General features: G+C 53.1%; 1 protein-coding gene across 5 annotated transcripts in view; it reads right to left on the bottom strand.

Annotated features, from left to right (window-relative positions):
- LOC135912549 (ABC transporter G family member 20-like) overlaps nt 1-13,199 on the bottom strand; it is a 157,394-nt gene that overhangs the window by 132,437 nt on the left and 11,758 nt on the right. For all 5 annotated transcript variants that reach the window (XM_065445044.1, XM_065445026.1, XM_065445053.1 and 2 more), the window contains exon 4: nt 12,292-12,446. In XM_065445044.1, the coding sequence (XP_065301116.1) occupies nt 12,292-12,446 (155 nt within the window). The remainder of the gene's footprint in view (nt 1-12,291; nt 12,447-13,199) is intronic.

The following is a 13,199-nucleotide window of genomic DNA, read 5'->3' on the forward strand; positions in this document are numbered from 1 at the left end:
ATGACGAAAGTGCCGGATTGCTGCGTAGACGGCCAACAGCTCGCGTCCGAAAGTGCTGTAACGCTGCTCGGTGGGTGTCAATTTCCGAGAAAAGAAAGCGATCGGTTGCCATACTCCTTTGTTGAGTTGTTGAAGGACAGCACCCCCAGCTGCGTCCGAGGCGTCGACCATGACGCACTGTGGGACTCCCGGTTGCGGGCAGGCGAGAAGTGTGGCGTCGACGAGGTGTCTCTTGATCTCTTGAAAAGCCGCTTCGGCGTCGTCCGTCCGCAGCAGCTCCCTAGCAGCACCTTCGTGTGTCGACAGCAGGAGGTGGAGAGGGTGTAGAACGGCCGCGCACCGAGGCACGAAACGTCGGTAGTAATTTACGAGGCCAAGGAACTCGCGGAGCTGGCGCTTAGTGATGGGTCGTGTAAACTTCTCGACAGCTTTAACCTTGTCTGGATGAGGTTGAATGCCAGAGCTTGAAACAACATGGCCAAGAAAAGTCAGCTTCTCGACATCCAGCTCGCACTTGTCCGTGTTCACCAGGATGCCATGCTCCGCCAGACGCTGAAACACGGATCGCAGATGCGCCTCATGCTCGTCCGGTGAAGTGCTTGCAATGAGTAGGTCGTCGAGGTATGCATGGCAGAAGTCGAGGCCATGCAAAACGCCTTTGATAAAACGCTGGAATGTCTGTCCGGAGTTTCGCAGGCCGAACAGCATGCGTAGGAACTCGAACAGGCCGAAGGGCGTGGTTATCGCCGTCTTCGATACATCCTCTGGAGCCACGGGGATCTGATGGTACGCCCGCACGAGGTCGACCTTGGAGAAAATCGCCGCACCATGTAGGCTGGACGTGACATCATGAATGTGCGGTACCGGATAGCGGTCGGGCACAGTTGCTTGCCCGACCTGGTCTCCAGTCTCCTGGTGTAGACTTCGGCACCAGTGGAGACGCCCACGGACTAGCGGACGGGCGGATTATGCCCAGCTCGAGCATGTGGTCGAATTCCAGTCGAGCTGCTTGCAGCTTTTGCGGGGACAGGCGACGTGGGCGTGCGTAAACTGGTGGGCCTGTGGTGACAATGTGGTGGCATACATTGTGTTTGACGGCCGCGCTGGCCTGTGGTGTCCGCGTCAGTTCGGGGAAATCGCCGAGGATGCCGATGAATCGTGTAGCGCCAGGCGGTGCTACGAACGTGGGGCTGAGGGGTGGATGCCTGGATGGCTTCCCGCGCACTTCTGCTTGTGACATGGGGTCCTGTAAACGCTGGTTGCGGACATCGACAAGCAGTCCGAAGTTGCGCAAGAAGTACGCTCCCAGGATGGCAAATGTTACGTCAGCCACGACGAAAATCCACCGAAACGTCCTCTTGAGGCCCAGGTCCAGCGAGAGGCAGCGTTGCCCGTACGTCGGTATCGTCGTATTGTTGACAGCTTGCAACGGTGCTGCGCACGGTCGTTTGCGGTCGGCTGGCGACGCCGGCACGACACTAACTTCCGCCCCTGTGTCGACTAGGAAACAAGCACCTCTTTCCCGATCGGTCAGGAAGAAAACCGATGGGCGACTGTCCGGCTGGGTGGGGGCACTGGTCACCCTCAGTGCTGGCCCGGGGCGTTTCCCGAATTTTCACTGGGCGACACACAGTTCCGTGCAGCGTTGCCGAATTTGCGGTGGTACCAGCACACCCTACGTTGTTGTGGTTGTGATGCGGCACGCTGTCGTGGTCGCTGGTTTCCGCTCGAGTGCAGCGCTGCGACGGTGTCTGCGAGGCGAGAAATTTCCTCTCGAATCTCTTGCAAGGAATTGGCGGACGGTGCGTCTGCGCTCACCGACTCGACTGTGGGCACGGCGACAGCCATGAGTTTGTCGGCGAGCTCGGCCATCTTGGCAAGGTCTGTCTCGCCCGACGCCGTGAGGCCTATCCGTACACTTGTGGGAAGCCTTTGCAGGAACAGTTCCCGCACTAAACGACCGTCGCTTGCTGTCGCGTCGCCGGCCAGTTGCATGTGGCGTAGCAACTGGCTGGGTCGGCGGTCGCCAAGTTCGGCCTCCCGCAGTAGCTGTTGGAGACGCTCGGGCTCTGTCGGTGTGACACGGCGAATCAATGTCTCTTTTAGCGTCTGGTAGGCGTTCTCTGCGGGTGGCGTTAGCAGTAGGTCCCGCACCTCGCTGGCCGTCGCAGGCGGGAGGTTGCCCACCACGTGGTGGTATTTGGTGCTGTCAGCAGTGATGCAGCGTGCAGCGAACTGCGACTCAACTTGCACGAACCAAAGTTCCGTGTCGCCAGTCCAAAACGGAGGTAGCTTGACATCAAGTACGGCTACTGCGGGGCTGTCGGCGTCGCTTGGCTGGTTCATGGCGATCACGTCCGGGTCACCAATTATTGGCACGCGCGAGGAAAGCAGAGACGAGGCTTGGGGCTTGGAGTCTCGGTGCCAACTGATCTTTATTCTTTGTGCGCCGGCCCTCTTTCGGCGGCCAGCTAGCTACGGTCGACTGTGGTCGGCTCTGTTCCGCGCTGGCAGCACCGCGGGTTATCCGCGGCATTTTTGTGTTCACTACAGTTTCGACCTCTCGTACCGGTCTGCCGCCCAGTTCGATAACGATGGTGGAGCAGGGCGAGTTGCGGTTCTCGGTACGAATGCACAGCAGCCCGGACTTTTCTGGCAAAAAGAAAGCTAACTGCATAGTTTTGGGTCAGATTGGTGTCTGCTTGGATGGCGTCCTGTATGGCGCTATCAGCGTAATGTTATCAGCGTAGAGAGTATGTTTCAGGTGAGGAACGGTTGCCAATAGTCGTGCTAGGGGGATGAGAGTTATATTAAATAAGAAAGGTGAGAGGACAGAGTCGTGCGGGGTGCCTACGCTTTTTAGAGAGTATGTGAGAAATGCCTGAATGTAGGTGTACGTACGTGCGCCCACATTCAGTGGGGAGAGTGCAGTCATGATTGCGTGATGTTCAACGCGATCAAAGGCTTTGGATAAATCGCAAGCCCGGACTGCCTTGGTTTAGCGTGGAATGAGCGCATCGAGGAGGTCATGGGTGATTTGCAACATGGCGTCTAGTGTGGGCAAATGGGGGCGGAATGCCATCATGCTGTGTGGGTATAAGTTACGGTCTGCCATGTGCTGTGGGAGCCTCGCTGATGACACATGCTCGAAAAGCTTTCCGAGACACGAGGTTAGCGAGATTTGGCGAAGGTTTTGGAGTGTAAGTGGTTTGTTGGGATTCGGAATGAAGATTACCTTCGCGTGTCGCCAGGACTGGGGGAGGGTGCCCTCTTTCTAGCACTGGTTGAAGTACTCCGTGATGCGAGTAATCGATTGATTGTCCAGAAGCGTTGTGTTGGTGACCTGGTCGGGGCCGGGCGTGAAATTGGCGCGGAGAGTCATGAGGGCTGCTCTGAGCTCCGCCTCTGTTATGTCGGATGAGGAGTCGGAGGAGGTGCCAAGCCCATTTGGTGCTCAGTTTGCCGGCGATGCCGTCACATATTTGCCCCCAATTAGAGCGGCAGAGTTACTCCGAATGTAGTTGAATTTGAGATTGCAAAGCGGCTAAGCGTTTGAGTGTTCTGTTACGTTCACCCCTTTTCCACCTTTCTAGGAGGTTGTGGTAGGCCTCCCAGAGGTGTGCGAGTCTGGTGTCTAGTATTGGGGTGTCTGTGGTTGTTTCAATCTGCTGCGTATGATGTTGGATGTCAGTTTGAAAAGAGTCTACACAGTCGTTGATGTTGGTTATGGGGTTGTCAAGGAGGGCAGTGCGCGCGGTGCGGAGAGCGTCCCAGTTAATGAGTTTGTGTGTCATGTAGGTGTGCCGGGGTAGTTTGAGTGGGACGGTGACTTCTATCATGTTATGATCACTGCCTTGTGTGTGTTGCGTTCTCGTCCAGGTCACATCACGGAGGGAGCGGCTGATCACCAGATCAGGACTAGTGTACATGCTGACACTGTTGGCGATTCGCATAGGCGTCTGAAAGTTGTTGTGGACGGAAAGTTGGAGGTTCTGCATGAGTAGCCATAGCCTGCGACCTCAGTGTGTGGCTGTTTTGTATCCCCAGTCAGTGTGCTGACTGTTGAAATCCCTACCGATTAATACGGGGTGCTTCCCTGCTAGGCGGTGCAGCTCTCGGAGGGGAGAGTCCAACGAGGCCATCGGTTGGGACGGGGGGTGGTAGATATTGGCAATAAAGATGGATGGGACTGTATGTGTGGGATGGATAATTTCGGTGATCACACAGGGACGTGATGTAATGTGTGTTGTGTGAAAGAATGCGGTGCAGCACAAGTGTGGACGCCCTGGGTCGGTTGGTGGTGTCAGAGTGTGTGAGGTTGTAACTGGGGAGTGTGGCCCGATTGGCGGTATCCTGGAGAAGAAAGACCTGCGGCGTTGGGGAAAGTGTAGGACGTAGAAGCTGCAGGGGCGCGCGCATGTCCCGGAAGACGCGTCCGTTGCAGTTTATGATGTGAAGGGAGTTATTGTTGCCCCGTCCCGCTATATTGGAGTGTAGGGGGATAGATGAGATGGGTTAGCCTGGCGTCTATAGGGATGTGGGGGTTCTGTGGCGGTTGGTTGTGCTGTGGGGAAACGGGTGGTAGAGAGCAGAAGGAGCTGCGTGAGGCGTGCTTCGAGGAGGTCGACCATCTTCTGGAGTATAGATTCCATACAGCGTTCCATGTGCGCCTCCACTTTCGTGGTGAGTTCAGAGGTGAGGGTATTCACGCGACAGCGTTAAAGGGACCCTGAAACGATTTTGGCGATTTTCTACAAACGTACTGAGTCGTTAGAGTAGGTCATTCTGATCATTAATTGACACATCTAAGTGCTCTGCGTAAAGCGTGTAATTTATTATAAGGTTTTAAAAATGCACATCGCTGTCGATCGCAGCGCACTGCTCGGCGGAATTTTAAGCCGCCCCTACCCATATGATGCAAATAACCCATATGACGTCACATGGGCGCGCTATCTGATTGGCTGACCAGGGCGCGTGGTCGATAATTTTTCCAACTTTATGGTGAACAAATGATGCTCGTAATAGTTGGAATGTTAGTTACTTTGTTTTTGTAAAAAGAAAATAACTTAAAGAGAATACACAAGAATAGTTTTTTAGTACACTTGAGCACTTCCGGCACACAGCAAGTGTCGTCTGCTTGTGTTACAACGTGCGCAGTCTTTGACGAGAGCTCCGCCGTCAGTGTCGACCAGTCTTTTCGTGAGCACGATGAATCACCCTTGTTTCGTTGTGGGCTGCAGACGTAGCGACTGGAAAGATGTGAAGTTGCGAAATCGTGTCCCTCTGCAAGGCAGCATACGAGCGAACTGGCTGCTGCGCATCGGACTGCGGCTATCCGATAGGCGCCAGGATTTGCGCGTTTGTGGCCGTCACTTTACAGCGGAAGATTACTAACGCAATAGCGTTTCGCAAGTGCGGTATTAGGGCAAACACAAGCGCAAGGGGACAGGGTCTGGCCGCTTGACTGTGCCGGGATGAGCCATGAGATGAGCAGAAAGGTAAATGTGAATGGTCTGCACGGTGCAGCCACCTGGTGGCACAGAGCTCAACCATACACAGTAGCAGCAACGAAGTGCATTCTTCTTTGCTGCTGGTGTGTATTTTTCGCAGGAGTGTAATCATCAACACGTTGTTCTTATAAATGTTTAAAATGTTTTACACTTGGTTAGAGCAATATTAGCGCTTCGTTTGACTGGTTAAGCGCTGCGCCAACAAGTGTCTGGACAGTGCAGACCGATCAGGCTGCTCACGTACGTCTACTCTGAAGTTCCTTCATCAGCTTGAGTTCATGCCTCCAGTCATTTGCCGAAATGACCAGCTTGCCTGTGGTTACCGGAATACCGGCCACCTTCGGCGCTACGACAAAATGCTCGCAACGCACGCTGCTTCGATGGCTCTCGGTCGACGGCCAAGCGGCCAGCGGAGAGGTCTCGCGCGGGAGGAGGCGTGCTCCAACAACCGGAAGTGGACGATGTGACGTCGCATCGTGACGCAGGACCAGTGAAGGCGGAGCTTAGCGCCGCTCGCTCGGCGAGCGAGTTGAGGAGGAAAGGCATGGCTAGGGAGGAGGGTAACTTCTAATCACTTGTAACTCCATTAATACGTAACGCTTCACTTAAATTGTGGTGCGAATGTTCTACTTAAGCTGTACCCTATGCGCCTACAAAATTTGTCCGAACCGTTTCAGGGGCCCTTTAAGGAGCTCGTGTCGCAGAAAAGCCGGTGTCGTCGGCGTCGGCGGCGTTCAGAAGAACTTCAGTTTGGCCTAGTTGGTATTTACTGCAAATCATATTGACCGCAAACAAGGCGGGGACAGAGGAAGAAAACACATAAACAGCACGGGCGGTAACTTTCAACTGTTTTATTCATAGCAGCCAGTGAGCATATTTAGGCAAAAAGAACATGCGCAGATCGCAGCAAACAAGAATGCACATCAGCTTAGCGTGGCAACCAATTATCAAAAAAATCTCTTTCCGCTTGAAACAACTATAATGGAGGTATCGCTAACACAATCTTGGCCTTTCTTTTTTATGTGGTAAGCCTCCATCAGTTCACGTGCAGTCTGGTCATGGCTTCTCCCCAGACTCTATCTCCTCAAAAAGAGGTGCACAGCGACAGGCATTGCAGTGCGCAGGTAAGTGCGCCAATTCATCTTTCGTTAACTTTTGTTCGTGCTCCCTGGCTCGATCATTTAGGCACCGTCCAGTCTGCCCTATGTAGGACTTGCCACACGCCAGGGGGATTTCATACACAACTCCTACATTGCATTTGGCATACGGCTTGGTGTGGTTCTTACCACAACCTAGCCTTCCTTTAGGATCACGGGAGGTGCTGAAAAGACAAGGGGGACTCCAAACCTGCCTGCCACCTTCCTTAGGTTGTGAGCGACCCTGTGAATATACGGCACTACTTCAGCTCTTATGGCCATAGAAGTCGTCCTCACCCTTGCTTTGCACCTAGATCCTTTTACCTTCTGCAGGAGGGTTTCCACCACTGGCGTTACCATCGAGTCAGGGAACCCTGCCGTCTTAAGACGGGAAATCTGATTGTCAAAGACAAGCTGCATCTTGTGCACACACGATTTGCGTTGGTCGAGGCGTTGGTCGTGAGCGATAAATCACGGCAGGCACTTCATAAATAAAAAGCAACTTCCAAGATGGGCTTGGTGGGAATCGAACCAGGGTCTCCGGAGTGTGAGACGGAGACGCTATCACTCAGCCACGAGTTCGATGCTTCAAAGCGGTACAAACGCGCCTCTAGTGAATGCGGTGTTGCCTTGGAATAGAGCCGTGGAAAGTTATACTGCGGTGTATATCGGTAATTATGAACATGTAACTTACAGAAGTCGCAATTACACGAGTAGCGAAGTGCGTTTCCGCTACATTTCTTTCGCGCTTTCCGCACACGCAGAGCCATCTTGCGGCAAACACAGAAGACCCCCTCCTCTCCATGTACGGCGCTGGCCCGACAGATGGCGCGCCACGCGCGCATTGGGGCTGAGCGAGGAGCGGTGCGAGGCGGGTCACGGCCCGGACTCTCTCTCCCCTGACGACGCTTCGCCTTGCTCCCTCACGGGTTGCAGAATCAAGCGTCGTTCCTTTCTTTAGATCACTATCTGTCTATCTCTCTGCCCGTGCCGATCACGACGTTTGGCTGGCGTGCATCATTTCCCCCTCCGAGACACCGAGTTCTTTGGTTCGTTCCGCTTGCTCAGGCGCACGTTTTGTTGCTGCGTGGAACGCTGCGTTGCTCGACGCTCACCGCGTCCGATGCGGGGCGCCTCGCAAGTGATGGCTGCCCCGTAGCCCATTGTCTTACACCCCTTGGCGGGTCGACGGGAACGCTGTCGCGTTCCACTTTTGAAGGCGAAGCTTAAGCGTCCTCCAATTTTGAATTTGCTTTCCAGGCAAACCTCAATATCTGAGTTTTTTGTCGAATTGGTGGGAGAGGTCTTTCAGTTTGGAGTCGACATCGATCAGCCCGCAGGTGGGGGGTGAGGGAGTGATACAAGTTTTTTTTTTTATGGGGGTGATTGAGAGGGAGCGGTGTTGGTTTGTGATAGAGTAGGAAGTGAAGTTGAGTGAGAAAGAGGGCTATGAGGCGTCTTACCTCCTCCCGCAGGGCAAGGCGCTCCCCTTCATTGTGGTCCAGAATTTTCTGGGCGGGGGCAGGCGGCGATCTCCTTGCACGGTCAGCCCATGTGAGGTCCTGCCAGGACTTGTGGCTACGGTCACGTAAGGTGGAGCGCGCAGTGCTTGCACTGCGCGATGGCTTTCGCGGGACTGACTTCTGCTCCCGGGTTCTTGTCTGGCGTCCGGCGGTTGGCTGGGTAGTGCGTGGTGGCGGGCGGGCGTTGCGGTACTTACATTGAATATTCCCATTATGATGCCCGTCCGCACAGACAATGCACTTGGGTGTACAGGTTGGGGTTCCGTTGGCGGGTGTTTGTCACCGCAATAGTAGCAACATCCGCTAGTTGGGGCTAGACAGGCATCCTGGTAGTGTCCGATACGGCGGTGGTTATAGCAAGCCTCCGTTTTGGGTCAATGAGAAAAGCAAATGGGAATATCCGCCCAGGAGCGGACAGCTTTGAGCAGAGGGCCGGTGGCGAAAGTGACAATAATGGATCGCTTTTTTCCGAAGGGCCGAGAGTCAATAATGTGTAGTTCAGGATTAAAGGGAAGTCCTTTCAGGATTTCACCGTGTTACTCACCACTGAAGGCCATATCAATGACGCCCCTCACGGCATCATTGGGCGGAGCGAGATATGCGAAGAAATGAGTTGATCTTGTGCCGATGCGAATTGGCGTGATTTGGGCATTAGCCCGAGCTCGAGCCTCCTCTGTAGTGCTGATGGTCAAGGTATTGTTTCATGGATGCAGCCGCACCTGGTCCTGAGCGAACGCTTTCTGCAGTGGGATTTTCGTCGAATCCAAAATTGCTGCGAAGAGCGTGCGAGGGGTCTCCTTGGTCACGTCCAAACCGCCGCGTGGTCGGACTACGATTTTGAGGTCCCCCCGCGGGAGTTGCGGGAGAGGCGCGCGTCGCGGACGCAGCCGGCGCTGCGCGGCTGGCGGCGCCGCAGCTCGGGATTCCTCGGCGGCTGAACGGCCGTCGCCGCCCTTGGGTCCCGTTTGGGGAGAGTGAGGAGCAGTCGCCGGGCAGTACTGTTTGCGGAGACGCAGGACGGTCTCCGTGCCAGTGCCGTTTACTTGGTTACTCCATGGCTGAGTGGAGTGTGGGGGGGGGCCACGGACGCGAGGCCAAAAAAAAAAGGCCTAGCTCGGGCGTGCACCGGGGAGACAGAGAAAAGGCCGGAAAATCCGACCCGGGTGGCATAGCGACAACCGGGTGGGCTCAAAATGGGCGGCTCACCTTCCCGGATACGATGGTGGCGACATTGAGAATTTCAGGTCGAAATGTCCGGTCGCTGTGGACTTTGAATCAGGAGCCCATACACGGCGCGTCCGTTCGCAGCGGCCGTGAAACCGGTTCTCTCCTGGAACCGGCGAGTGCCTTTTCTGAAAGGCGGTAACTGGTGACACGCGCGTGGTAGAAGCGAAATGCCATACCAAAACGCTGCTGCCACGCACGGAAGTGACGTCATAGTTATGATGACGTTGTTTAAACAAGTATGGCGTGTTCCGGTTTATAGTTTTGCGCGCGCTGCTGGAGCTGCTTCAGTGTTTCAGCTTGGCTAAAACACAATTTTACGGTTTCTTACTGTGTTGTGTGATAGAATGTTGTTCTAGTTAGTTGCGCTGGAAGAACCGGATGGTGTTCGAGCTTGCGATCTCGAGCCACACTTGGGCGCAACGCTGGAGCAGCTCGTTTCTTTATGCCTTGGAGCGCGTTTATGGTTGGTGGTGTGGTCTTGTGCAGCCCCTGTTACGTTTTTCAGTGCTGTTGCTCTTGTTTGTTGAATTTACTGATGTGAATGGAGCATATGTGGGCTCTCAGTTTGGCAGAACTTTTTGCTGTTATGGTAAAAACGTTTAAACTCGTTCCAAATGCTTGTTGCTGCAGTTGCCGCTTAGTGTTGTGCATCGATCGCGGAAAAAAACACAAATGTTTCATCCTTCGTAAGATTGCTGTTGCAGATATTGCTTCAGAAGATAAAGCATTTATCTAAACACGAGCACAGGGTGTAAATGATCGCACTCCGATGCATGTGATACATAATGACAATCACCACGAAAGCCTATCGCATTACTATTACTTCCACAGGTAATTTTCATGGCTGCTATGGAATGGCTGTCTCACTGCACCACAATCTATAGCAACTAATACACTGGGCATTTCAAATGGTTCATGAAAGCGGGTTGGGCCCTGGCCAAACTGAAGCAGCGGGACTCGAGACACACTTTTCAACGCCCAGCCTCGTGTGAGTCACTTGACACTCGTCACAGACACTTGCTGACATTGCCTTCAGGCGGGAACAGGCCTTTCTGTTAGATTCACGTTTCACGTCCAGGCTTTCGTTACTAGGCTTCTGCGTGCTTAAGGCGACGCGAAATGTTTGAATGCACTTTGCTCATCGACAAAAGGCGCCCTTACTTTGCACAGCGATTTGGAAATGTGTATGCACCCTACATCGACGTCAATGCCGACGCGCACCACTTCTGCGTTTTCGAGCTCGAGAGCAGTGTGTCGACGTGGTGTCCAAGGCCAAACAGGCATCCGACTTTGCCAGAAGGCGTACACACAACTTAAAGAATCGCTACATACGACACACCCTGCAATATGCATGATCCGTGTCGGCACCATATGCAGTCGGCGCTGTGCTACCACGACTCTTCGAAACCGACAGTCCAAATGAGGAGACATGTCGTGCAGTTTCATGGATGCAGCACAGTGCGTTCGAAGCTTCTGTAGCTTCGTAACGGCAACATTATTCGTACTCGCCGATATTACACAGTGATTCAATACTACAGTACACACCACACAGCCACAAGGAATCGCAACGGTCCTCCCATTGCGTGCACGCGTGTGTAGGCGCCGACAGTCATTTTCGATTTTGAAACGCAGCATAAAATAAATGCTTTATTTATTTAGAAGTAGTGTATTTAACAACAAAACGATAACGTTAGCATTTCATGTATTTTTTACTAAGTTTTCTTTTTGTGACGTCATCATGCGTGGCAGCAGCGGACTCCACTTGGGGTCGTCTGCTGCCACGCGCGTGCACCCAGCGCCGGCCTTTCTGAAACGCTGCCTTCTGCAGAAGGCGACAAGTGGCGACACATGTTTATGCTTGCGCTGTCGTGGCAGCAGCTCGCATTCCCATGAGCGCAGGCAAACTTCCACTTTTTTCTCAGAAATCAGGCAATCAAGTGTGCCAAGTATTATACTAAACGAAGTCGACCGCAAAATGCGACCGTTCTGCAAAATTTGAGCAAGACCAGCGCAGCGGTGCATGCGCAAAATCTTTATTTGAACCGCGTAAATGCAAACCTAGCCATTGTCGTCCCTTCTACGTATTGTTGATACTGTAAGGGTATACCTTGAAAGCAGAAATTAAGTCGGACATCAAGTGCATCGGGCGGAACATAATTGGAGCGAACGTCTCAGCCGTCGTTGCATTCTCGACCACTTGGCTGCGCCGAAAGGCGCCAGCTCTCGGGCACAGGACGCGTCGGTTTCCACGGGCGTCGGCGTTCTCAGCGCGTTCCTCACGCATCTCTCTGTGCCGATGTCTCAGACAACAGTGCCCGACTGGTGGCGAAGGGGCGGAAGGCAGCGTTTTCGATGCACACGGTAGGCCGCACCTTATTTATTATCCAGCCGCGGTGACACAGTTAACAATGTGTGCACTGTTTAGAACCTATGCAAAGAAAAAAAATGTATCACAGAATGCATAAAGTTACAACTGCCAGTAGATCATTCTGCACCGATGTCTAGTGCTAACGGAGCGTTAGAGCCCCGAACTTGCACCAGTTCTGCGCCCGGACTCACTAAAAATTCCGATACCAGAAAATCGTGATGTCCGACATAACTACAATCGAAGGCGGCCGGCCGATGGCAAACAGCACTTACAAACTAAAGCTTCATGCACACGGCCCTTGCAGTAGCGCGACTATAGCTCACACAAGGAAACAGGTTTTCGCACGAAGTAATTGAGAGATATTGGTTGCAAATGAAAAGAAGTTGAAAACAATGCCCACAATGTGTGCCGGCGTTGTTGCGTCTCAGCACTGCTTCGTGTTCGTCAAACTGACAAAATCCGTGATGGCAATCTGCATCGCGAAATGCGTCAGCGCAAACATCGTAAAATCCAGTGTGGAGCTTTACCTGAGGTTCTCGACGAATCGGTTGGCGGGCAGCAGCTGGAAGAAAGAGCATAGAAAGTTTATCCTGGTGTAGATGAGTTCCCACGGCATTCCCAGCAGCTGGCCAAAGAAGTACATGTTCTCCGCGATGGTGAAGTCCTCGTGCAGAGCGAGCTCCTGCACCACATGTACCGGAACAAAATGGCGCGCATGTTCAGCCTCCCTGTATATATATACAAACTAGAGAGTACGATATGGCACAGAAGGTATACCGCTGATGTTCTACTTTACACACGTACCGTGCGTCTCGCGCGTAAGATGCCCGACCACAGGTGTTGGAAGAATTACTGTTTCCGTTCTCCCACGAAAACCTTGCTCGCATATAGCAGTCGCCTAAATGAATACTACGCAGGACATGAAATTTTATGTATGAGGCATGCGCGTTAGATCGTTTCTGTTGCAGCGCTCCAGACTTGTGCCTGCGTGCTTGTGTGTTGTGCATACGAGCCGCTGTCTTAGGAATTGCTCGCCCGACTCTTCAAGAACGAGAGTCTAATACATGCAGATAAACAAAATGCGCAGCACATAAAAACTCGCGAGGAGTGTGCAGTGTTCTTACGCATAGTTTACTAATGTCTTCTAAAACAAACGAACAATTCAAAACGGCACTATACTTATTCGAAATGTCATGTAACGGTGAAACGACAAGATTTATTGCAGTTCGACCGCACGCAAACAGCGCTGTAGGCGGTGTAGTCGCGTTAGAACATAATACCATCGACGCCTTATTCTGCTGCTCGCTCGAGCGCACCGATATATACAGTTACGATATTACTGGAGCATTTTACTGCGGTCGAAATAAACGCTTGCTACTGCATGGAAAGTTTTCTACAGAGCCTCTCACGCTTCTCAGTGGCACCGCGGGAGATG

The sequence above is a fragment of the Dermacentor albipictus genome, chromosome 1 (assembly GCF_038994185.2).
Source record: "Dermacentor albipictus isolate Rhodes 1998 colony chromosome 1, USDA_Dalb.pri_finalv2, whole genome shotgun sequence".
In the NCBI taxonomy this organism is placed as follows: Eukaryota; Metazoa; Arthropoda; class Arachnida; order Ixodida; family Ixodidae; genus Dermacentor; species Dermacentor albipictus.